At 38.8% G+C, this 26,892-nt stretch overlaps 1 protein-coding gene across 1 annotated transcript; it reads left to right on the top strand.

Moving 5' to 3' along the window:
* The first annotated feature begins 480 nt into the window (after nucleotides 1–480).
* On the top strand, nucleotides 481–26,284 carry zer1 (zyg-11 related, cell cycle regulator). Its single transcript, XM_080018001.1, has 16 exons — nucleotides 481–587; nucleotides 1,983–2,278; nucleotides 2,398–2,548; nucleotides 6,617–7,089; nucleotides 8,207–8,380; nucleotides 8,493–8,607; nucleotides 9,951–10,097; nucleotides 10,224–10,397; nucleotides 16,530–16,745; nucleotides 17,670–17,711; nucleotides 17,880–17,999; nucleotides 18,747–18,862; nucleotides 19,164–19,352; nucleotides 19,910–20,007; nucleotides 22,290–22,392; nucleotides 25,426–26,284. The coding sequence occupies exons 2-16, from the start codon at nucleotides 2,112–2,114 to the stop codon at nucleotides 25,511–25,513; spliced, it is 2,373 nt and encodes a 790-aa protein (XP_079874127.1). The 5' UTR covers nucleotides 481–587; nucleotides 1,983–2,111; the 3' UTR covers nucleotides 25,514–26,284.
* The last annotated feature ends 608 nt before the right edge of the window (nucleotides 26,285–26,892 follow it).

Below are 26,892 nucleotides of genomic sequence, written 5' to 3'. Positions count from 1 at the left end.
CACATTTAAATAAATAAATACATTTTATTAAATGTTTACTTTTATTCTTTACTCAGACGTTTTCTTTTCGTGAAGTTTGCCATGTAATTGTTTTAAAATTATACTTAAAAAATAAAAACAAAAATAAAAAAGAAATAATGGAAATAAGCTCATGTGTTACAAGATCAAAGTAGCAAGCTCGGGTTTCACACTGGATGTGAATATTATTGGCCATCATAATAAGTTATACGTGATTGTCCCGCGTTTTAGTGGGTTTTTAATAGGATAGTGGTGTCCCGTGGGATTATTTCATTGTAAAAAAAACAACAACAAATAAAATAAAGCAAAGTATGCCGTGGCAGGAAAAAAAAAGGTTTGGAAAACACTAACATTTAGGCAACCGAAGACTATTTAAATCGAAGTGAAAAGGAAGAGGAGGTAGAAAGAGTAGAAGAGGAAGCGAGGAGTCGGAGAAGAGGCTGTGAGGGTGGAAGAGGAGGAGTCTGTTTGTTGACATCGGACGAAAGCGAAAATCAGATGAGTGAAAGACTGGCGAAAACAACGTTTAACAGCGCTCGTCGATACATCTTGCCTTGGCGAAAGCTAAGGTACAGTGCCCCTCGTTGAATGCGAAACTGATGCCAAGTTGACCGCTGGTGTGTTTCGTATCTGTGAACAATTGCTGCTTAGCTCTGGGTATCGGCCACTAGCTAAGGAGGTAGCAGCCGATGCCTGTAGTATAAGCGAAAGTCACTGCGTTAGCCGCAAGCTAGTTTATGCGATTATACGGTTGGCAAGTTGTGCTTTTACTCTGCATTGAAGGTCGCGGTGGCTCAGGAAGCTTGTCAGCATTTAAACAGCTCACATACGTTGATATTATGTTACGGTTATTCTCCCAGCTGGCTAGCCGGCTAGCTAATTTACTAAATAATATTGTCGTCTGCAGTGTGTAACCTCGGGATTCTGTTATGTGTAGCTAGCGAACTTCTGCTATCCCGGAGCCCCGAGACGGGTCTACTAGGTACATCCTTTTACGTTATATGCAGGTGTCGGGTATTATGACGAATTGTGACGAATAATACTTTATTATATAATACGACTTATAAGAACACTTTAAAGTAATACCCAAACTCAATACTGATGTTTTTATTTAGTAGCAAACGAAGGGGTTCATCAACTGAGCATTCATTTATCGTCAATGGCATATACATTCTACAGTGCTTACTGTATTGGTGGTCGGTGAGTTTAAAATAACAATAAATAAACAAATTATTGAATATTATCATATTGTCAATATTTTATTTTAGTAAGTAATAAGAATGGTGTATATCACCTCTCCGTTCACATCTATTTCAATAAAAAATAATTTGCTTCGATTTGTTTTTATTATGCTGTATTTTCTCACATTGAGATTTAAATCGTTTTTCTTTTCAGATCAGCCCTGGCCAATACGAAGCTTCCGATTGAAAATGCTTAAACTTGAACATGATTCACAGTTAATATAAGATATCCTTCAAGACGTCCCTCAAAACACTTTTTAAAATCGTTTTTAAAATGTCTGAAATTGTCCCCCCTTTTCTCTAACACTTTCCTTTTTCGTATTTTGTTTTGTTGTTATTCTTGTTGTGTTTTACTATGTGATTTATTTTGTTTTATGTGATGTACAAGTGTCCTTGAGTAGCCTGAAAAACACTATACAAATAAAATGAATTGTTCGTATTTTATTATTTATAACACTTTATTGATCCCGGTGGGGTGGCAGGCAGGCGGGTAGGTTTCAGGATAGCCACACAATTACATAACTTGATTAAATGCAAGAAAGCTGAAATGATGAGCATTAAATTGATAATTAAGTGTTACTTAGATGGTTATACTAAACTCTGTTACCATAAATTCTAATAATATCAGGCAGTTAAACCATTGTAAAAATATATAACCAAAGAATGAAGAGATATTTTCTTTGCAGTATTGCCTCTTACAATGAGTTTCTTGCTCCCTTATAGGAAGGACTAGCTTGACACTGCAGCATGGTGCTTCATAGTGCGTAAGCTGTTGGAGCTTGCGACATCACGACTCCCGAGGTCACCTGTATTGCCCCGCCTTTGATCCGAGCCAGAGAGGGTGACGGAAATATGTCTACCAAAACAGGAGACAACCCTGACAGCCTCATGACTCTGGCAACAGCCTACTGTCTGAGGAACCTCAAGAAGACCATGTGTTACCAGGGATACAGGAACAAGCTCTGTCTGCGCTCTGACATCTTCCTTCCCAGTGAAATCTGTGACAAGCTGGTCAATACGTGAGTAATAATATGCCACTTTATGACAGTCTATCAGGAATTAATATAGAGAAACGTGTTGCTTATTCTGGTATTTTACTTATGTTGTTAATGGCAAGTTGTTGCTCCCCCCGTAATAGGTACATGGAGTTGGTCCACACAGACACTACTTTTGAACCACAGGAGAGCTTTTTCCAGTTATTCTCAGATCCCAGAAGCACACGACTCACAAGGATACAGCTGAGAGAAGAATTTGTACGTGACAGGGATCTGGAAGCTATTAAAAAACAGGTAGGAGATTACATAATGAATTTATATTTTATAATTTATATTGCCTTCTTCAATCTAATCCCTGCCATAGCAGACAAACTGGGCTCAGCAGGAAAAGACAATGAAAATAGTTTCACGATAAAAGAAGGACAGGTCAAGGTCCTTAAGGTCCCTCTGTAATATGGATGATGTTTAGAAAGTTAGACAGACATACAGCTATCTTCATGACTGGAAAAACCGTTTAAATTAATTAATTATGGTGTAATAAATGTGCTCATGGCACACCAAAAATCTTTTGGCAAAGAAGCCAGACAGAAAGTCAGGCCATACCTTGGAAACACTTTTGTATATTAATATCAAACACGTGTGTTGGCAGCCCTGTTCTGCCAGCCCTGCCCTGCACAAAACTTTGGTGTTATTCAACGCTTAAGCCTTGGTTATACGGCACGGAAGGCTGTAGGCTTGGGTGATATCCAAAGGGATATCCAGGGGGGCAGCGACGGAAAGAAGAAAGTGTTCCCATTACACACGGTTGCGCACAGATAAATACATCTACAATAAAAACACTCTATATTTGTTTTCTGTGGCGAGACGGTGAACCTTTAAGGCCGGATCACGGAGAACAGACCACAAGTTGGCTTGGGTGTTCACGTAACGCAAAATTCACCATTCACTAGTCAGTCAGTGTTCATTACAATAATAGGATAAAGTGATATAAGCTTACAAAATGCACAGGGATAACATTCCAATGGGGAATTATAAATAAGGGGAATCATAAATATATTTTATATGTGTGAATCGTCCGCTTATGGACAGGGGCACAAACACAGAGATCCGTTCCCCATTCCTCCAAATAAAACAACTAAAAGCAGTGTGGGGAGGGAATGGGCCCGATTTGTAGACTCATTCCGATTATTTCCTGCGCATAATGTATGGAGAGGGGGTGATCGGGGAGAGAGTCACAGAGAAAGTGTCCCCTTTACACATGGTTTCATTCCATAAGCAGACGTAAAATAAAATAACCTACATCCAAAATAAAAACATGAACACTGTTTTGGCACACCAATCGCGTACACGCCACGTGCACCACCATGTCCAAATCCTCCATCTGCCTCCTCACTGTTGCGCCACTGTGCGCATACGTCCACATATTGTACATCCTCTCCGTCAGCGCAAGTGAATGAGCTCTGTCCATCGCTCCCTGTGGTCCCACGGAGGGGGATATTTAGATAGTGTGAAAATATCTCATATGATGGCAAATATTGCAATATTCAATATTATCGATTATCGGCCCAAGGCTAGACGGCGCATGCACTCACACAAAGAGCAGTGTGCTCCGAAACAAAAGAGGGCAGTAGAGAGAATACCCTGTGAAGCAGGAGTAGTAAATGAAGAACGCTGAATAACAAACATGGCTGCATACAAAACATACTCAGTTTGTTCATGACAAGGAGGAATTGATAAACAATGTTTATGGTTGTTAAACCGAAAGGAAAAGCATGGAAAAGGATCTGGCTTGTCCGTCCATTCCATGCAGAGACAGGAGAGGGTTTTTGAACTGATGTCCTGCTTGGCATTTTATTACTGAGGACTAACCGAACTGTGGAACGGAGTCACCATTTGTATGTAACCGGTCGGTCACTTCCCAGGACAGAATGGAGGAGGAAGGAGGTAGCAGATGAGTTCTGCGCCGTTTGGCGTGTGTTTATTTATACTCTTGAACTTAAGGGCTCGCTGGTCAAAATGATAAACAATAAGGAAAAATGTTTTTAATTGGGGTGCAGGAGTAATCTCAGACTCTTGCACCCCTGGTGCTGCGACTGGACTATCAGCAGTGATCGGCCGTAAATTTGGCCAATTCGGGACAGCTGTGTGGCCACTGGAAGGGAGCCGCGGTTTAACCACGCCCTTTGGTCTGCCACAGTATAATTATTCTCTCTCATTGCCAGATTCTCTAAAAAGAAACTGCACACAAACCGATTGGAAAAATCTAACCTTTTATTTGTAAACCACACAAGAACTTTACAACGACCCTGTTAATTTACAAACGGTAATCTTCCATCGCTTCAAATGCAATTCTTCCATTCTGTACTGATGTGCCACTTGCAACAAGTTACAAAATCTGGGAGGTGTGGGGCCACATTGCGCCCAAGTCCAAAGCGCCGTGATGATGTCATTTAGGGCATGCTCCACCTCACGCCTTAGGGACTGCGTCAACCATAAACTTAGCTTAATGCGTGCTTCAAACCGTATGTGTATCCGCATCCGAGAGTTGGCTCCTCCCTCCAGTGGCCGTCGAATGAAATGCCTAGGTTTCACATCATAAAATACTGTATATCAGGGAAAATTAGAGAGTTTGTTTTTTCCAGTACAACAGTGAGTAGTTTGATGATCAGCCGGACATTTATCATTTACCATGAATGAGTGTACTCCCTTTATATAGTGTTTTCAATGTGCAAACAAAAATAAAATTATGCACAATTCCGTTTAGGGCTGGATGACATGGCCAAAAATATTATCACAATGTTTTTTGGTTTTTTTTCATCGATGTCAATAATTGTCTTAATATATATTTATTATTATTATTATTAATAATAATAATAATAATAATAATAATAATAATAATTATTATTATTATTATTATTATTATTATTATTATAATAATAATAATAAACACTGAATATATTATATACATTTAAATATACACTATAATTATCCTTGTCGTCTGAGAACAGTCCAAAAAGTTATCAAAATCGCAGATTCTTTCTTTAGTCTCTCCTTTTGCGGGGATGTGGGCTGTGCCGGGTTCGGGTTGGGAGTTCAAGTTGGTATTTGAGGAGAGCAGAGAGCGCCACGGCCGGCAAGAGAGCACCAGATGCCCCGGTGCTCCTGCTGTACGATTGGCTGTTCATGTCACATGGTTGTTTCTCTGCTATAAACGGACTCTGTAAAGATAATAAATCTCATAAATGTGATAATTATCAACATTTTTTTAATGCCCAGCCCTAATTCAGTTTATAAAAAGTATAAAAATAGATCTATTGAGAGTGAATATGGTGATATCCAAGGTAATCCAATAATGTAATTATTTTATATACTTTATAAAATAGTTATGAGCCCAGTTCCAATAAAAAACTTGACGTCACTTCCTTGTGGTATGTAAAGTTTTAATGCGTCCTGGAGCCTTGATTGGGTCTGCGTGGAAATTCCGCACCACAGTGTGTCATGGCTTTTCCCGTGCAGAATCTGACTCTCCATAGGAATGAATGGACTTCTGGTTTGTTCTTGTCCTTGTGGTATACAGTGGGAAGCACGCTTAGGGGTACTATACTAAAAAAGAGGTTATGAAAATAAAATGGTTTGTCATTTTTAAACATTTTTTGTAATGAATGCCTTAAACCCAATAGCTGGGGCACAGAAATGTCTTTAGTGGGGAAGAGACCAAACAGAAAATAAGATATACTACATCTTTTGAATTCATATAGCTAGATTAGCCAAACTTTACAAATATGCTGACACTCAATCGCACCATCTAATGGAAACAGGAAGTGGAGCACATACAAACAACGCCAACACCTTAAATGGCCATATGTCTACTTAATTGTGAATTTCCTTGTTCACAACGCATTGATCCATATAGGCCAATTTATTCTCCAAATTGTAGTCAGAGAATTGTGACACTACGCTATCATTTTTGAAGGAAAAAAAAATAGAAATTGCTTGTAACTCTGTAAGTAGATCTCCTCAATGATGTGATGAATGGTCATGAAACTTGAAACAAGTGTTGCCCTTTGACAACTACTGTCCAACAGTGTCATAGTTAACCCAGGATCATGGGTCAAGCCATCAGTTCCCTTTGGTTGCACGTGGTGGTCTCATGCATAAATCCCGCCATTGCTGCTTGCGGAATTAACCGTATAGTTAGATGTGATAAAGATTAATTTACTTGAGATTTTGAATATTAGCCCAATATTCTTACACTGAATTGTAAACTATAGACCATTTTTCCGTTGAATTTTAAACTGAGGCATGAGTGTGATCAGTATGACATTCATACAACCTACTGACAAATGTCTGTACTTGCTTCAGGACCTGATTGAGCTCCACCTCACCTACTGCAACTCTATCAACTCCACACCTACTCTATCAGCATGCAGCCTAAAAACCCTCACCTGCTTCCGAGAGACCTTGGTGTCTCTTTGTCTGTTCGGCTGCAACCAGATCTTCTACAGAAAGGGAGGTGCCCCTCTTGCCTGCAGCGAAGATAATGAGGAGGATGAGGATGCAAGCCCAGCTTCCAGGCAATCATTAGAGAGAGACTTCAACTTCAATGGATTTAATCGTCTGAGGTTGCTCAACCTGGGGGGGCTACCTGATGAGATGGATGTTGAGACCCTGCTGAAGCCCCTGCAATCCCTCACCTCACTTGATCTATCAGGGGTGCCATTGCCAAGAACAGCATTTCTCACCCAATGGAAAGACAGGATGGCCTCTCTTGTGCTCTACAACATTGACCTGTCCGAGGAGTTGCTCAGTAATGTCATGGAACTGAGCAAAGTCAGGTAAGATGGGAATGATAAGTTAATTATTGCTTCCACCTGCCATCTTACAATATTCCAATTTCCAAATATTTGAAATTTAAGATATTCTTTGGCTGTCTAGTGAGTGCTAGGATTAACGCTGGTCCGCCTTTCTCTACACCATGAATGCTGTTAGTTTTAAATATAATACCAATTTATTAAATACCAATGCTAGTTTTCATCTGAACAATTAAATTGCAGCGCAGCTCACTACAAATCTGCCAGCCGTAGAAAGGGTGTTCACCCAAAACTTTGGAGTACTAGTGTGACAGTTTTGCAGTTGATTTGGCTCTCCACAAAGATCAAACTTTCTCAGAGTGGTAGAACCTGAAAATGAAGCCAAAGCAGTTTTAGATCTACTACTAGGCCAATGACTCACTCTAGTGGTGAAAGTAGAGATTTTCCTCTCGTTATAGAAAACATCAAGAATGGAATGGTATTTTATTCTATCTTAGTTGCCCAAACCTATAGCTGAAATTGATATTGCAATAATGTGACAAAATATACCCAAGTATAAATTATAACATTGGATGGTTCCCCAATCCCCAATGATAAAACCCTGATTACATTGAAAAGTATTTCAGGGTCTAAACAGTGTGGTGCTTTTTTATAGTCCGGTACATCAGTCCTTTGTTGTTGTTTTTTTTGTCTGCCTTTGTCTGTTATTTGTTGTAGCCTCACAACCAGCTATATAGAGCTGGTTAAAATGTCCTCCTAGTGTGGTGTTCTCAGGAGAAATGGTATGACAGACTGTTATTCTAATTATGTAATCATTTTAATGACCTCTTCATTCCACAAGTTTGACCTACTATCTTCAACTCCCTGTATGTTAGGTTGCATTACAGTATTGATTGCATTTTTTAAATGTTGTTGCTGACCACCAGGCATGCTTGTTTTGTCGCATGACCAGGTTGCCAAGACCATTTGAGTTCCAACCATTTGGTTTATAGCAGCTGCAATGAATTTGTGTTCATGTCATGTCAAACAATTATGAAATTATCTTAAATTAATATAAAATAGTGCCTAATGATGAGCCATCTCTTGTCGTATACTGTAATTCAAAAGCACCAATACTAATCTCTCGAAATCCATTCTTTAGGCATCTTGACATTTCCAGAGAGAGCAGACGCACTTCAAAGTTTAAAATGACCAGGAAAATTCTTACAGCCATTGTCCAACGTCTGGTCAATCTAGTATCACTGGACATCTCAGGTCACATTATGCTGGACAACTGCACGGTTCCACATTTTGAAGACGCTGTAGGACGCCCAAGGTAAGCATCAAACCAAAATTTATATATTGTATATAATGCAAAACTAAAATTGTGAATAATTTTCAGATAAACATAAGAACTCAATTTAATTTTTTTTGTTTTACTCATATAGCACAGAGCCCTGCAAAAGCAGCATCTATCCTTTTCAGGAACTAAAGAGGCCTCTACAGTTTCTTGGTTTATATGACACCACCCTTTGTAACGTGACACATATCCCGGCATATAAGGTAAACATTATGAGAGAGCAGTTCCAAGTCTACCTATTGGTCATTCAACTCTTAATTGCCATGGAAACATACCTGTCTCTTTGAGCTGTCGGTATAATATATATTTTTGACACAGACCTACATTTTTATTGAATATTGTTTTTCTAACAGCAGAATGTCAGCAAAAAAATACTTTTAGTCTGATCTTTTCCAGTAACATTGGGACACAATTGTTTACTGTCCTAGGGCGACTATGCCAGGGACATGCATATTCAATTTGTGATAATTTGGGAAGAGGTGAAGTAGCTGTGTCTTTTCCCTGATTGTTTACCTATGGATTTTTTGTTTTGTTTCATTTGCACATGTGTGTCGCTTCAGGTGAGCACATATGGGCCAGATGAAAAATTATTTTAAACAGCAAACCAAAAATATCCAATCTGAAAAATAATTGGTAATTGGCCTCAAAGCCCTGCAGTGTGAACACCACCCTAGCATTATTATGATCACAAACAAAATGTAGGCCAATTAATTTACTAAACTACTAACTACTACTTAAAACTAAATTGCATCTTAACTGGTGGCTTATGTGTCATTTTAACTTGACTTAGTGAATGAACAGACAATACCATACATTCCAACATTGTAATTCCTAAGGCAATTGCCCAATTCTTTTGAAACTTAAAGGTACAATTGAATACAGTAGCTCCATGATCAATGTGGTCTATTATGACCACAGTACTGTTGCCTCATTTCTATCAAGCCTCAAACTTCTTACCAAAATAGGGTTTCATTGAAATTGTATGTTAAGTTCTATCTAATGTTAAGAAGAAGAATATTTAGAAATTACAGTTTTGAATTTGATGAAACCCGCATTCCTTAAAGACAGGCCAGTATCCTTGTAATAATGCTCTTTTAATATTGAACAAAAGTATTTATGTTTTACACCCCTACTTTAAAACAGTTTAATGATGTTTAGAAAAACACATATTTTCAAATGGACTGGGACAACAACATCTAGCTACAAAATACTTTTTGTTTAACAACATTTGGTCATCAGTATTGGTTTTGTTTAACCAGCTGTACCTATTCATGGTTACTGTTTGATTGTGTCTAGCTAAGCAATTAGGATTAAATAAAGCAAAATATTCTTGTCCCTTGAGTTTAAAATAATAAATAATTAACATCATCAGCTGCACTCTCTGTATAATTTGAAGTCAATTGACTAATTTGAAGGAAAACACTGGAAAAGTGTGTGTGTGTGTGTGTGTGTGTGTGTGTGTGTGTGTGTGTGTGTGTTCTGTGTGTGGTGTTCACAGAGTGTGTGTTCCTAAAACAAAAAGTATAACAGGCAGTGTTCTTTTCAGGTAACAGGATCTAAAAACGAAGACCAGGTTCTAAACGCAATCGAGGCTTATACCGAGTTTCGCCCTGAGCTGGCGCACAGGGCCATAAACCAACTCTTTGACATTGCCAGGATACAACATTGCAGCCAGTTGCTCAGAGCTTTGCAGGTCTGTGACTACAATATCAGAGATTTTTTTTGTTATGTATTTCTGTAACTTTACATTACATTTTTACGACATACTCTGTTTGTATTCTGTTTTGACGTGACACTAATAATCTTCCTCTCCTCTCAGCTCGTCATAGCAGCTTTGAAGTGCCACAAATATGATAAGAGTATTCAGGTGACAGGCAGTGCAGCCCTTTTTTACCTGACCAATATAGAGTACCGCAGCGACCAGAGTGTCCGGCTGCGTCGAGAGGTGATTCAAGTAGTACTGAACGGCATGGAGCAGTACCAGGAGGTCACTGTAAGTCTAATATAGGGTCTCATCTCTGTCACCATTTAATCATTGCTAACCCGCCTATAGTGAACCCGATTTGTTTTCCTTTTTCAATTGCTGATTTTAGCCCCTGGGGTGTATTCCAAAAAGCCTGCTAGTCGCTGGCAACTCTTCTGCTAAAGCAGTTCCTGTAACGTCCCTTGTAGCTAATCCATTCTGACTAAGTGTTATGATGATGGATTTACGTGCGTTCTCTTCATATTTAGAGGGCACCTATTATGCTGCTTTTCAACAAGTTAATAAATATATATACACACACACACACACACACACACACACACACACACACACACACACACACACACACACACACACACACACACACACACACACACTATGCTACAGTGATATTATATCATGAAAGTAGGGCATTTAAGTAGAAGCATGCAATGGTGATTTCCTCATCTCAAACATCATCTCTGTTCACAAGTCGACATATTGTCTGCTGAGGCATGGCACCCCGCTCTTCTTGAAGGGCGGTCCTCAGGTCATTGAGGTTCTGAGGTACAGAGTTACGAGCCTCTACACGGCGACTCAGCTGATCCCATAGGTTTTCTATGGGATTCAGGTCTGGAGAAAAGTGCAGGCAACTCCATTTGAGGTACCCCAGTCTCCAGCAGCCGTTCAATAATGATGCGACCTCGATGAGCTGGAGCATTGTCTTCCATGAAGATAAAATTAGGCCTGTGTTGTTCATGCAGGGGCACAATGACTAGATTAATGATGTTATTCAGGTAGTATGGGCTTGTCACTGTACCATTCACAAAGTGTAGGGCAGTTCTGTATTGACTGGACACACCAGCCCACACTGTAACACCACCACCACCAAAGGCTCGTCTGGTGACAACAGTGGCTGATGCATAGCGCTCTCCTTGACGTCTCCAACATCGTTGGCGGCCATTTCTGCTCAACGTGAATCGACTTTCATCAGAGAACAGCACTGAGGCCACTGGTCCCTCGTCCAGCCTAAATGCTCCTTGACCCATGCAAGACGATGATGCCTGTGCCTGGTGGTGTGGTCAGGTACCCTTGCAGGTCGTCTAGCACGCAGACCACACTGATGTAAATGTTTTCAAATGGTCTGACGTGACACTTGGGTGCCTCTCACCTCCCCTAAATGTGCCTGGAGTTGAGTGGCATTCATCATCCGGTTCCGCAGGGCACTGTTCACAATGAAGTGCTCATCAGTGTGGGATGTGGCCAAAGGACGTCCACTTCTATGCCTTTCTGTGACTCTTCCAGTCTCTCTCTATTTCTGTTGCAACCTGCTGATGACACTCTGTGACACTCTAAGCTCAGTGGCCACTTCCCTCTGAGAACATCCTGTTTGAAGCCTCGCAATGGCGAGGTACTGTTGATCAGTTGTTAGGTGTCGTCTTGGTCTCATGATGTCAAAATGTGAACAGCATGATGAAGAGGACTAAATACTTTTCCTGGTTCAATTAGAATTGGTTTAAATACCAATTCTAATTGAACCAGGAAAAGTATTGGTCGATTCATGGATCAAACACCTGTTGTGAATTTTGCTGTTCAGCTCCTTGTTAGAGAACAGCTAGTTGTACAAAAAGTACTGAAAGATTGGACATTTTAGAGAAGGTCCAATTAAGTTCATGGTAGCTCAGGCGGTAGAGCTGGTGGTCTAGTGCTCTAAAGGTTGCTGGTTCGATCCCAGGCTCCTCCTGCTAGCATGCTGTAGTGTCCTTGAGCTGCTAAATGTAATGTAATCCTGAAATTTCACCCGAAAGCCGAATATCCCTAACTTTTTGTGAGTTGTGTATATATTATATTATATTATATATATAATATATATTATATTATATAATATACACTGCTCAGCCACAAAATTAAAAACACCACTACTAACTAGTAATATTGTGTACCCCCCCCGCCTGCCTCTAAAACAGCTTTGACCCGTCAAGGCATGGACTCCACACAACCTCTGAAGGTGTCTTGTGGTATCTGGCACCAAGAAGTTAGCAGCAGATACTTTTAAGTCCTGTGAGTTGGGATCCCCATGAATTGGGTTGTTCAAGCACACATACCACAGATGCTCAATCGGATTGGACCCTTACACCGGCCATCCACATGATGTAGAAGAAAACGTGATTCATCAGACCAGGCAACCTTCTTCCATTGCTCCATGGTCCAGTTCTGAACCTCGTATGCCCATTGTAGGCGCTTTCGGTGCTGGACAAGGGTCAGCATGGGCTCTCTGACCAGTCTGAGGCTACGCAGCCCCATACGCAGCAAGCGGTGATGCACTGTGTGTTCTGACACCTTTCTATCATAGCAGCATTAACTTTTTCAGCAATTTGTGCTATAGTAGCTCTTCTGTGGGGTCGGACCAGACAGGCTAGACTTTGCTCCCCACATGCATCAATGAGCCCATGGGCGCCATGACCCTGTCGCCAGTTCACCGGTTGTCCTTCCTTGGACAACTTTTGGTAGGTGCTAACCACTGCCTACTGGCAGACCTGCCGTTTTGGAGAAGCTCCAATCCAGTCATCTAGCCATCACAATTGGCCCTTGTCAAAGTCACTCAGATCCTTACGCCTGCCCATTTTTCCTGCTTCCAACACATCAACTTCAAGAACTGACTGTTCACATGTGCCTATTATATCCCACCCAATGACAAGTGCCCTTGTAACGATATGAGCAATGGTATTCACTTCACCTGTCAGTGGTTTTAATGTTGTGACTGTAGGTCTCTGAGATCCCCAAAACTGAATTTAATTTTTTTGCTGAACACACCACTGTACCGTTTCTGTGGGGTGGCGCTACCCTTCTGAGGCTCCTAGTTCTGTGAGTCACCTTATCAGTCCACCAAAATCTGTTTCTGAACAAATTTGAGGCGAGAAATAAGCAATCCAGTTGCTGAATCTTCATTCATATTAGATCTACAAGGCCTATTTTAAAAGTTTGTTCCGACTTTCGTTGCAAACACCGCACGCAGGGATTTTTATTTTATTTTATTTTTTTCATGTAAACGTCCGAAAATAATATAAAATAAATAAATCAACAATAAAAAACACTATTTTTATTGGTTTTGTTTGGAGAAATGCACAGCGTTCACGTGCCGCAGTCTACAGTCTATCTACTAGATTTTTCTTTTTTCTTTTGAAAGAAACACAGCAGAATTATTTTTTAAATAGTCACATTTCCATCGACAGCAGTAGACTTGGGCGATCATGCAAAATTCATATCGGCAATCGCTGGTGGGGCAGCGATCATGGGACAATGGGGACATACAGGTTCCTTTGGACTGGGACGGAACAGTACAGTCCCTTAACTCAGTTGTGTTTAAAATTTTTGTTTCATACAAATAGGAAACATCGGGAACCAGCAGGCGCACAAGGCACACCCGCGTACCGCTGTCTGGAGGAGAAATGAAAAGAATTCCACTCCAATTATCTGATACCTCTTTTCCACTGCGGACGTTGGCGCATAAATAGACAGGAGGGTCTCACGAAACCCTGCGGTGCATTGAAAGTGATGAAAGATCCCATGAATAAACAAACCCATGAACAAATGAACCTCTTGAATCAGAATGAAGATTTCATGAAACAGCGTATATTTTACTAATTTATATTTTAATATTTACATTTATTTATAAATGATTGCCTCGTTTATTTATTTCAGGATTTATTTCATAGGCATATTAATTGTATTTGCGTGCTACATCCACATACATCCTCTTTGTGCGTCAGTGAGCTTTGTCCGTGTGTCGCTCCGTGCGCTGCTGCTCTGTCCCGTGCGGGGGGGGTGGACCGGGACCGCACCAGTTGACTTCTGCTGGACTGTCCCTTGCCCCATCTATTCTGGCATTATCATGGCATGTGTGAAAAAGCGCAAGACAGAAATATTCCGGAATGTAGCTGCATGTGTGAATCGTGAAAATCCCTAGCAGTGCCGGAAAGGTTATCCCAGTAGTTTACCAGGAACTACAGTATGTGTGAAAGGGACTCAAAACAGCTCTGAGTGGAGCGGGCGCCCCTATCTCCCTCTCTCCACTTACACGGTACACTGTTCAATGCTCGGATTTTTCATGTCGGATACTTTTTATTTTTATTTTTTTTAAATAGTCATTAATGTCAAATGGCAATTGATGGAGTTGATTGCCGATTTAATTTTCATTCTGCCCAAGTCTTGTCTACAGTTTCTTCACGGACAGTTGGTATTAATTCCTTTTTCTTTTAAAAGATTTGTGCGTGGTCTGTAAGCAAACAGAGCAGTTCCCAGCAGCGTTTTTTTTAAATGAAATAGACAGCTCACATAAAACTGACTGTGTTGTCTTATTTCACAGTTTGTATGTTAGTAAGCCCATCAGAGACCCAAATGTATGTGCACAAGCACTGAAAAAGTGAGTTTTTCATAATAGGTTCCCCTAATGCATCGACCAATGTGGATCCTACACAAAGTGACATTTCTTTCCGCGGAGCAAGTGACTGATGTAGTAATATGAGGAATTTAAACACATTATTGCAGAAAAAACAGAAATACTGCAGCAGTCGATTGCTGAACACATAAACATGTAATTTGTAATGTTGCAATAACTGGATTTCTACTTCCACAACTCTGCACGTTCCATACTAAATTACATTCCATTAAAATAAGTGATTTTTGTTTTTTTAAGAAACTGCACAGCAACTTGTTTCAAACTCCTGATATTTCTCTTTTAAATCATGTTATAAAGATCAGCTATCAGGTCCATGTTTTAAATTAATTCACAATTTTGGGCTTTTGGGGAAAATGGTTTGAAAAAGAGAAACTAAAAAACAATCTTTTTTCCAGACAGTGAGGGCAAAAATACAGGAAGAATTGAGGTGTTTTGAGTTTGCAGCCAAGCTGCCACAGCGCAGGTCAGTGAGTTTTAGTTTCACAGCTATTTAGGATGGTGAATACTGTGTTTGGGCAGGTTGCACAATCTCTAGTTTTAACAATAAACATAAAAAAATAAGTAAATAACACAGCTGAGGCCAGGGGCTAGCAGTGCCTGCACAAGCACCTGCTTGCTGGTATCGATGGCTTTCCGGAGTGACAAGTCTCCACATTACAGAGGTCCAGGATTTATTATTTAGAGGTAAAGAATATTTACACAAAAATTCAGTTTTAACAAAATAAAGTCCCATACCAACAGAGACCGTGGTAAAGTTTAAGAGAACAATGGAAACATGCGTGACATGGCACGGAGTACACAGGTTTTGTTTCATTCAAGTCGTAAACTTAAGGAAAACAAACATATCAACATCTAAAATAAAAACACAACCTGGGCGCAGTGAGAATGATCCAGAATCGGGCCGGTCCCAGTTGGACAGCGGAACAGTCTCTAAGTTACGTTAAAAGTTTATCGTTCTATAGAAACATACAGATAAGTAGAGCACAAATGGAAATAAATCTAAAATAAAGTCTTTTACACTCCGTCTCCTCTCTTTTTCTTCTACTGCCATTCACTGTAGTGCTAGCTCTGTCCTGTCTCCCCTACATAAGGTTCAAGTTCACAGCAATTTCTGATTTTTAGGTGGGCGTGGCTAATTGCATTACAAAATTAATCCAGCTGTAATTCTATGTAAAAAATAATATTTTGTTAATCAAATTGCTCAATGGTTTCCCCACACATAAATTCACTGGGTATGCCAACCTAAAAGTTCTTGAATGAAAAATAAACTGGCAAAGATTATTGCAGTGTGTGTGTGTGCGAGCGTGCGTTAAATTTTTAGTTGTTTGTTTTTTTGCTAAGGTAAAATCAGTCCCACTACTATAATAGCCTATAATATAAATACATGTAAAATATGTAGGCGTGTTCTGTATTTCTCTACTTAACTTGCATTAATACAAAAATGGAGACAAAGAGTAGAAGCACAGGTTTAAGTTGCTCCATTGTTATGTGCAATGATGTCCGACTTTTTTAAAGTAAAAACAACAAAAAACTTCTGATAACTCCTCTCAGACTTTTCTTATGTTCACGGTTCTTGTTATGCACCGGAAAAACTAACACCGGGGACTCTATATGTCTTTGCAATGCATGCTGTGTGTACTGTGCTCCTTTTTTCAATGGAAAAGTGCAATATCTGACTCTTCTTCTTTGCCCCTAACCACCAGGTACAAAGAAACTGCTGCTTGACCCTGTGTAACTTCAGCATTCCGGAGGAACTGGAATTTCAGTACAGTAGAGTTAACCTACTACTGCTGAAAATCCTGGAGCCTCCCAGGCAAGATGAGTCTATCCAACGAATTGCAGTGCACCTCTGCAATGCCCTGGTCTGCCAGGTAGACAACCATCACAAAGAAGCTGTGGGAAAGATGGGCTTTGTCAAGGTAACAGTGACATCTTAATGACATTTGCTGCATTGATTTTAATGTATTGCACACATCTGTTAACTTGTTGTACAAATAATAATGCACAGGCATGTTCAGAGGTCTCCTCTGATCACAAACTTGATCGAGATTATATCTATTCACCAGAGAAGCCCTAGGGTTTTCCGTTATTAATGCATGTTGATTATTATTGTTATTCAACACAAAATGATTAATATAATTTTTGAATTTTCTGCATTTCTTAAACAAATCTCTCGCTTTAGTCAACCGGATCAAACTCAATCCAGGGACATAAAAATCTACTTAATTGTGATTTAGTACAGCCTATTCAGCACAGTTACAAATATAATTTTTAGGTTTTAGGTTAAGGTTTAGGATATTCACAAATTATATTTCAACAAAATATATTTGCCAGTGAGTAATGGAGTACCCGATTTAGAGTGTAATTAGTTCGAGATTTTTTTATTACCAGGTCCTTGAGGTGCTTGAACTTTTCCTCAGAAATTTAAGTATTGATATAGCTTAAAAATAGACCCTTTTGTGCTGAAGTGTTTGAAATGCCCTTGAAAAAAACCATAATGAACATAAACATTCCAGAATCGCTTTTACTATATAAGGAAATGTAAATTTGGGATTTTTTTTTTTTTTCAGATGACAATAAAATTAATAAAAAATTTAAAAATACATGTTTATATAAATAATAGACAGTGACTAGGATTATACTATATTTTAATAAAGATGACATTGAACATTTATTACATTTGTTTTGTTTCAAGTCCTTGAAAATGAAAAAATAGCGCTTAAAAGAAGTACTTGAAAGTCCTTGAAGTTCATTTTGTAATGCCAGAATAAACCTGTATTGCTTGTCTGCTAAATCATAGATTCCGATGGTTTAATATGCCCTTTTTATTTGTTTTGTGTTAGACAATGTTGAATTTGATTCAAAAGAAACTACAGGATAAAATGGTGAGACCTTTTTTCCCCTCTTCATCTTATATTTTGTGTTCGCTTGTATTTGCTTTACTATGTTGTGTATTTTGAAATCATTAATTTTGTTTTGTAATTATTTTAAATAGTTGGGATTTGTTCAGTTACAATGGAGAAGAATGTGTAATGACTTTCTGATTCTCCCAGTGTGACCAGGTGATGGAGTTTTCCTGGAGTGCCTTGTGGAACATTACAGATGAGACGCCTGACAACTGTCAAATGTTTCTCAACTGTTGTGGCATGGGCCTCTTTCTGGAATGTTTGGAAGTTAGTAGGCAATTGCATTCATCACTACTCCATTTGGTTCTTTTTGGTTTCTATGTTTTTTCTTTTCCTTCTATAATCAATGTGTACAAGATAGAATATGCGTCAACAACTATGACCACATGTTTCAAACCCAAACACTGTTGTTTGATAGATTAGACACATATTAATCTTCATTTTTTCTGAGATGTCCATTTCATTGTTATTAAAATGCTTTTTGATAGATAAATATCTCTACAATATATATTTTTTAATAATCCATATTTGGTCTTAATCTGTTAAGAATAAAGAGCTCAATATTTCAAGATCCTTCCCTGATTGTCAGCACAAGTGGTTGGGAATTCAGATACAGGTACTCCTCACTTAACGGCCGAGTTCAGTTCCTACGACTAGATTGTTAAGTGAATTGGTCGATAAGTGAGGACACTTTACCGTTATTTCAGTCTTGGAGATTGCGAACGCTAGTGTAGTGAATACTGACCAACTCCAGGAACAAGACCTAGACTAAGAAAGGGTGATACGCGATGAGATGCTTGACGCTGAGAAGTAATGCTGCATATAATACGCTGCTGTATTGTACAATACCGACTGGTCAGAGAGCTAAGTCAGAACGGTCGATAAACAGGCAAGTCGCAGAGTGAGGAGTACCTGTACTTAAAATGTTCATTTTCATATTTAGGATTGCTACCTTGTTTTAAAACATGGGAAGAACAAGGTATTTAGGAATATAAATAAACTCCCTGCTTACAGGTGTTTCCAGACAAACAAGAGCTCCACCGCAACATGCTGGGGCTTTTAGGAAATGTTGCTGAGGTCAGAGTCCTGAGGCCCCAACTCCTTACCCCACAGTTCATCTCTGTGTTCAGGTAAGAAGTTAACAGTTCAAACTCTTATTACATTTACAATTGTTATCAAGTACCATGGAGCTATTGCAGTGGTGTGTTTTGGGGGGGGGGTTATAGATCCATGTTATAGGCTGCATGGTGTGTTTTGAAATCTGAACATGCTAAACGGATGTTTATTCTTTTTGAGTAGAGAAATTGCACAATGAAGAAAATTGTGAGATAATTGTTGTTATATGAGAATATATATTGTAAAAAAGCAAAATCTTAACTATTTGTTTTGTATCTGTTTCCATCTACATCTACTTGTTGTTGTTTTTTATAGTAACCTGCTTGACAGCAAGGCAGATGGAATTGAGGTTTCATACAATGCGTGTGGGGTCCTGTCACACATTGTGTTCGATGGGCCAGAGGCCTGGTCAATGGAAGAGCCACAGAGAGATGCAGTTATGACCAAGATGTGGGACGCCATACGAAGCTGGGATGTCACCTCTCGTCGGAACATTAACTATAGGTATTTCCATAGCAGATAACACCAACAAATGCAATTTATATTAATTGTTATAATTGAATTTGTATGCAATATATGGTCTTTTCTTGAAGCGCTATATTGACAATGTATTGATCTAAATAGATGCATAATCCAGCCTGCAACAGTGCCATTTAATGTCTTAGTAAGTCATAAACTGTATGACTAGTATTATAATTTATTTTAAAGATGAGAAAAGTCTTTTTTTTTTTTTTTTTTAATAAATTAACAGTACATTCTAACACTTCAGGATGCAGTCGGGAACAAAACACCACACCATAGATTCTCTGTTGGGTGGTTGATCTAGTGCTACGAAGCTCAATTTTCTTTAATACTGTTAATTGGTAAAGTTACTGCTGTTTTTAATTAATTAAACAAACAAACAAATAAAGATTGATAGATAATTCATCCCCTGAGGGGAAATTACAGAATAGGTCACATGTTATCAGTTATGAAAATATATTCTCTACATCCTTGAGTTTCCCTGCATTCCTCTTTGGCTTCCTATTTAAGCATTGCCTCTTATTAATGTTTTTCCTCAGGTCATTTGAGCCTATCCTCCGACTTTTACCCCAGAAGATCGCTCCTGTCAGTCAGCACTGGGCTACATGGGCACTCTTCAACCTAGTATCAGTTTATCGTGAGTATTAAAAGATCGTGTATACATATACACACACACACACACACACAAAGGCACACACTTGTGACAGAAGAAATCTTGGCACCTGTGCATTTAACTTCCAATGGCTCTCATCTGTGGAACAAGCTATTGAATAAATTCCAACCATTAACACTAGAACAGCTGCGTTTTATTTATTTATTTCAGTAATCAGCTGAAAGGGAGCCGATTTGCAGCTTCTGACCTTATGGTAGGTTCAAAAACCAAGGAATTTTCAGTAACCTACTATGTCTGTGACAGTAGAACTACACCAGGTGCATGGCCGCAGAGTACCGGTGCGGTCTGGCATAAATCCATGTTAATCCATGTGTTGGAGCTACTGTACACTGGCCACGTCAGCTGTGTGGGGTCCGCACGGAGCCGCACGGCATTACTGTTTTTGCGTGGGAGGTACTTTCTACCAGAGACCTAGGGCTGCTGTTAGATTTGCTTATTGATCCAGATCTGTTTTAAATACAACAAACAAACATATGTAATACGTAGAAGTAATGCAATACAGTACATACACATTCCACTGACCAATTTCAACAGTTACAATTGTAGCTCACATTTCAATTATATTAAAAGTTATTTATGGCAAACTCCTATAAAAGCATTTTTTAAAGCCTTTAACTGGATAACTGCAAGATCTTGTTTAACTTAAAGTGTATGCAGAGATTAGATGACATATTGTGAGACAGTCTAAACAAGATAAACAAGTTGTAATGTAATTTTTAACAAGTAATAAGTAAATAACAAATTGTTATTGTTGATATATTTTTCACACAATCACTAATAAAAGCAATGGTGGTATTTCAGACATCAAACTGTAAAAAAATATTTAAATCACTATTGTTTTCAATATTCTTAAATTTCTCTTTCTTTGACAACATTGACATCTGCATCTGGGACGCTTCACCATGTTGCCGGTGTAGCTGTTAAAAAAAAACAAAAAACACCGTGCCCGTCCGCTCGCCTGGTATAACTGGTGCATGACTCCATGACGACTACTACAACTACTAACAGAACTTTAAACTAACAAAAATAAATCTAAAATAAAAACACACAGGAACTGTAAGCATCATAACTGAGTATATAGTGAATAGTAGGGGTGTCACGATTCACCAAATCCACAATTTGATTTGAATTTCAATTTTAAAGTCAGGATTCGATTCAGTTTTCGATTTAAACATAATAAAAAAAAAATATATATATATATAGTCTTGATTTGTAAAGAAAAACACTTGTTTCTCAATAAGTAACTTTGAATCTAGCCACATTAAATCATTATGAATAATGTAATTTTTTTGTAGTGGAATAAATAAAAAGAAAATGTTTCATACAATTTTATAGATAAATGAGATGCTTGGGAGCCATAAGAGCTGGCACTATCCTGCTCAATGAAAAGAGGCAAACTCGCAACATTACGTCCGTGTCTGCTCGGTACGTTCTTCTCAAATCTGACTTTTTTCCTAATGGTACTCATCATATCACAGCTTTATGTTCCGTTTATTATTATTATCTTATCTGTGATATTCGTGCACTTGTGTTTACTGGCACTTCTCAGAAGCTGCTGGTACCCTGTTCTGCCCTCTCAAGATTCAAGAGGTTTATTCGTCACATACATATACATACTTACATACATATATAGGCAGTAAAATGCCTTAACAAGTGGACATTGTAAAATATATCATATTTTATTGAATCAGAGCACACTTTTTGTTTTAGTTATTATAACGCACAAGCTGCCAACTCCTGCTCTGCTTCAGCATTAGATTATGTTGTTTACTTTCAGATAATGTTGCATTAGAGATCATATTTTGTTTCTCTTGACCACCCATACAGGGAGAATCTCAAACCTGTTTGTGATTTGGAAGTTCAGAAATCGAACGCTCATTTCGATAGATTTTCGATTTCAAATCAGAGTCGTGACACCCCTAATAAATAGGTTAATAAGGAATTATAAATATGTTATTATAGGCCAGGCTTAAAATACAATGCAACATTTTATTTAAAAAAATCTAAGGGGTCCCTGCTCTGTTTCCACCGACGGATCAGTCCTTTGGCTGAAAAAAATTGAAGAATTTCCCCGGCTTCTTGCGATACTGTATTCTCAAATACTTCTCAATGGTTTTGACAGGTGGAGTTTTTTCATTTTATTTATATATTAATTTATTTTCAGATAGAGTTGAATATTTGAACAAGGTTCTCACATGATAAAGAAAGACAATCCCTGGTGTTAAAATTCTCCATTTCCTCTCCAGCAAGTAAGTATTGTCCCTTGCTGATAAGGGAAGGAGGGATAAGCCTTTTGGAGAAAGTCCTGGAACTGGAGAGCTCACAAGAAGAGACCAAGGGCATGGCAAGGTATGTTAAGAATCTGATATTCTGTAAATATATACCAATATACCAATCATCCACAACATTAAAACCACCACTAATAACCACTAATATTGTGTAGCTCCCCCCAGTGCCCCCAAAACAGCTGTGACCCGTCGAGGCATGGACTCCACAAGACCTCTGAAGGTGTCCTGTGGTATCTGGCACCTAGACGTTAGCAGCAGATCCTTTAAGTCCTGTAGGTTGCGAGGTGGGGCCCCCATGGATCGGGCTTGTTATTCCAGCACATCCCACAGATGCTTGATCGGATCGGACCCTAACCCCAGCCATCCACATGATGTAGAAGAAAATGTGATTCATCAGTCCAGGCCACTTGTCCAGGCCACAAGTTCTGATGCTCATGGAGGCGCTTTTGCGCTGGGCAGGGATCAGCATGGGCACTTTGACTGGTCTGCGGCTACGCAGCCCCATACGCAGCAAGCTGTGATGCACTGTGTTCTGACACCTTTCTATCATAGCTAGCATTAACTTTTTCAGCAATTTGTGCTACAGTAGCTCTTCTGTGGGATCGGACCAGACGGGCTAGGACCCATGGGTTCCCATGACCCTTTCGCCAGTTCACCGATTGTCCTTCCTTGGACCGTTTTTGGTAGGTACTAACCACTGGATACAGGGAACACCCCACAAGACCTGCCATTTTGGAGATGCTCTGACCCAGTCGTCGAGCCATCACAATTTGGCCCTTGTCAAAGTCGCTCAGATCCTTACACTTGCCCACTTTTCCTGCTTCCAACACATCAACTTTAAGAACTGACTGTTCACTTGCTGCCTAATATATCCCACCCCTTGACAGGTACCATTAGAATGAGAAATGTTATTCACTTCACCTGTGTGTGTGTGTGTGTGTGTGTGTGTGTGTGTGTGTGTGTGTGTGTGTGTGTGTGTGTGTGTGTGTGTGTGTGTATATACTGTGTATATATCGTAAATAATAATCATATAACACACACACACACACACATATATATACATACATACATGTGTGTGTGTATATATCTGATTATTATTTACAAAACATACTTTTTGTTATGACTGACTGTTTAGTAACGCATATGGACAATATCAAAGCAGAGCTAAACAAAAATGGAACGTATAATATATAAGGTAATGATAGTCACACCCTTCAAAAAGTTAAAACTGAATAATTTGTGTCAGTCAAGTGTTACGGTCTTCAGAAAATTGTTCGCTGTATCTGTATCACACACACACACACACACACACACACACACACACACACAAAAATAAACACATGCACCCATAGACATCCTCAATCATTAAAATTCTTTGTTGTGTTGGACCTGTGAACATGCGTATGGAGTGGATGTGCTTTGTGGCTACGTAAGGATCTGACCACCATCCTGACTCTGCACAGCTCAACACTTACAACATGGTGGAGCATAAAACCATTTCCAAAACACATTATTCTTTTCACCCTGTAGCAGTAAACAACTAAAAATGAAAATGTGTTGAACATGTGCGAGTATTTAACCAATAAACAATAAAAAATAGACTTCCTGTCTAACGGCGATGAGCAATTTAAAATGTCCTTCAGAGCTTGTGGGCTGCTGCGTCGTGGCATCCTGATAATTATTCATACACATAATTTTTTTTTTCCTTTTATTCAACAATCACTTGCCTTCTATATGTTGAGCTTAGTTAGTTGTTCCACATTAACCAAAGTTTGACATTACAAGAAGTAATGTATTCCCCTTAAAAAAATAACTTTCTAATGGTGCAATTTACACTTAGACATTGTTTTATTATAAAACAGCTTGTAGAAAACAAAATATTGGAACCAATATTTCCTTCATAGTGTTTGCTGCCCACAAACCACTATTAAGTTTAATATTTGGGCCTCCGTGGGAAAAGGTTTCAGTTTGAAGAGATTTTAAGGGCCTGACAAAATAAAACACAACATAATAAACCATAAATATATAATTTTATCGTAAATCTATTATTAATTTGAATGAGCCATGAAAGAACGATTGAACAGAACAATATATAGATCAAAATGATGCACCGCCACAGCATCTAAATCTAATTTAGGTCTGAACTTTGACAAGTTAATGCCAAAACTGGCAAATCTACATTTTGATGTAGACTTGCTGCTTAAGTTCCGCTTAAGTTATACTTGAACTCATAGCATGACATTCTGCTGTAAAGAGCTGAATTAATGATTTCTTCAGTAATTGCACTTATTAATGTTCTCGGCACATTACATTTTTCTTCACATCAGTTTGACAAATGGGTAAAAAGAAAGAATTGAAAAAAATAAAATAAAATTTGATGGAGGTCAAACTGTTTATCCTCCATCAGCTGTTTGTTGTGCTTGGATAAGATGAAAAGCAAAGCTGCTTTTTAGTAATTATGGAGTGGAAAATATAATAATAACATAAAATGTGTTTTTAAAATGGTGTGAGATTTTATTGGCCAATTACATTGTGCCCAGGATTGTTTTGGGTCAAACGATACAGTGAATTAACCAATATCAATAGTTTAAAGCTTGATTCCTTGATATATTATTCCTTGAAATTATATTGAATTTCAATCTGATACCCCTTTCTCACTGCGCAAAAACCCTCGTTACACCCGCTAACATCCGGCATTTGTCATCAGTGGGAAAGGTACAACCCGGGTTTCAGTTGCGGGTCAAATGATCGGCTCTAAAGTAAATAGGACACCCGGGTTGACCCGGGTGTTGGGTCGTTCAGGAACGATCCAATTCTTTTGAACAGCTCAAAATACTTTTTATTTTTACAGTTTTGTCGTTGTTTGTTTAAGTTGCTGTCTCCTTTACTGTTTCGTTTGCAATCACACTGGAAACATGACACGCCCCTTTTTCGACGCAAAACACCAGAAAAAAAAACCAAATTAATTTCTCCTAGCAATGGGAAAGGTGTCAATCGCCTATTTTTTAGCAGGTTTACCCAGGTTGTTAAACCAAATTTTGGGGTAAAATTGATTTGAAGTACTTCATCTGACTGATTCTTTATCTTTTTGCAGAAAAGTAATGGAGCATTGTGAAAACTTCAAAGATGAGCCCATGGAAGTTAATCCAGGACCGGAGGTAGTCAATGGACAACTTGGTTAACATGAGCACAGCAATCGTTCCCAACAGAATTAAAGCAGACCAATTTATGGACCCCTTTTTTTTAATATCATCACCCATTGGGTCAACTGCATTTTTTTCTTCTTCTGTAGAGAGGAACAGTCCCTGGCCACCTTGCAAGGTGCTTTGAACAGAAATATCATATTTGACAGTTTGGGGTTAAGATGTGCATGGTGTTTTTGTGAGCGTGTTTATATTTGCTGTACATGTCTATCCTGTGTGTGTGTGTCTGTGTCTGTGTGTGTGTGTGTGTGTGTGTGTGTGTGTGTGTGTGTGTGTGTGTGTGTGTGTGTGTGTGTGTGTGTGTGTGTGTGTGTGTGTGTGTGTGTGTGTGTGTGTGTGTGTGTGCGCGCGTGCGTGTGCGCGCGCACATGTGGGAAAGAGAAACAATAGCGGAACAAACATTTGGACTAATGCGTGACCCAGTGAAAGGAAACAAACTGATTTCCTCGGCTTACTGCCATTAACTGTGTGATAACACTAATTGCTCTCTAGTCTACGGCACCTTCACTAAGGTCTGATTCACTACATCTTCCTCTCGGAATTTTTCTTTTTTAGGTTACGCAGACCAGCTCTGTGGACTTTTGTGAAAATTAGCAATATTCTATAGGATTTTTAGAGTATCACGGAGAAAGGGCAGTGTGTAGATTTTGTTGGAAAATTATGGAGTTATTTGTGATATATGTAAATATTTAATGTTTTGTTTTACTCCACTCATGCGTGTATGATTTATAATATAACTGTGAACATTTATGATTTCTGACTGTATTTAAATTTCTCTACATTTGAAAAGCAGATGAGCAGTGATTAAATTATACCTACCTATTAGTTTACCCAGTGAAATACAGTAAGTGTACTGCAACAGTAGATGTTTTTTTTTGTTAGTTTTTTTTTTTGGATAATTCTAATTTAGGGTAACCTATTCTTTATTTTCTAATTGTCTGCCATTGCTAGCTATGGTTTTGGTTGAAATTCTTGTTGCTGGCAAAATTCTAGTGCTTCATCACAAAACCATCAAACGCTGCTCCGGGAACCGAAATGTTTTGCCATTGCAAAAGTGAGAGGAATCGCTTAGAGGGCAACTAAAGAGTGCCCAAACTGAGACGCACCAGCTTGATGAACAAATGCCAGAAATTACACATTAAAACTGATGACAAACAAAGCCTTTTCATATTCTGATATTGTGCAAGCTTTTGTAGTTTCTTGATGAATTTGATGTTGATGAAGAAGGAGTGGAGTAAAATAATAGATTTATTACAAAAGTACAGCGTCAGACTGGACTTGCCTAGGATGTCCAGGAGAGAACCGAGCCAGATGTATTCTCTGTCGAATGGAACTCAGGCAGGTGCTTTTATGCTAAG

Source organism: Zeus faber (assembly GCF_960531495.2).
Source record: "Zeus faber genome assembly, chromosome: 17".
Classification (NCBI taxonomy): domain Eukaryota; kingdom Metazoa; phylum Chordata; class Actinopteri; order Zeiformes; family Zeidae; genus Zeus; species Zeus faber.
Note: the sequence above shows the minus strand (reverse complement) of the source record. Positions and strands in the feature narration are given on the sequence as shown.

Coding starts and splice junctions, on each gene's coding strand:
- zer1 (XM_080018001.1), top strand. CDS start 2,112: ATGTCTACCAAAACAGGAGACAACCCTGACAGCCTCATGACTCTGGCA. Junction 2,279..2,397: donor TGTGACAAGCTGGTCAATAC/GTGAGTAATAAT, acceptor CCCCCGTAATAG/GTACATGGAGTTGGTCCACA. Junction 10,398..16,529: donor AGCAGTACCAGGAGGTCACT/GTAAGTCTAATA, acceptor CCTAACCACCAG/GTACAAAGAAACTGCTGCTT.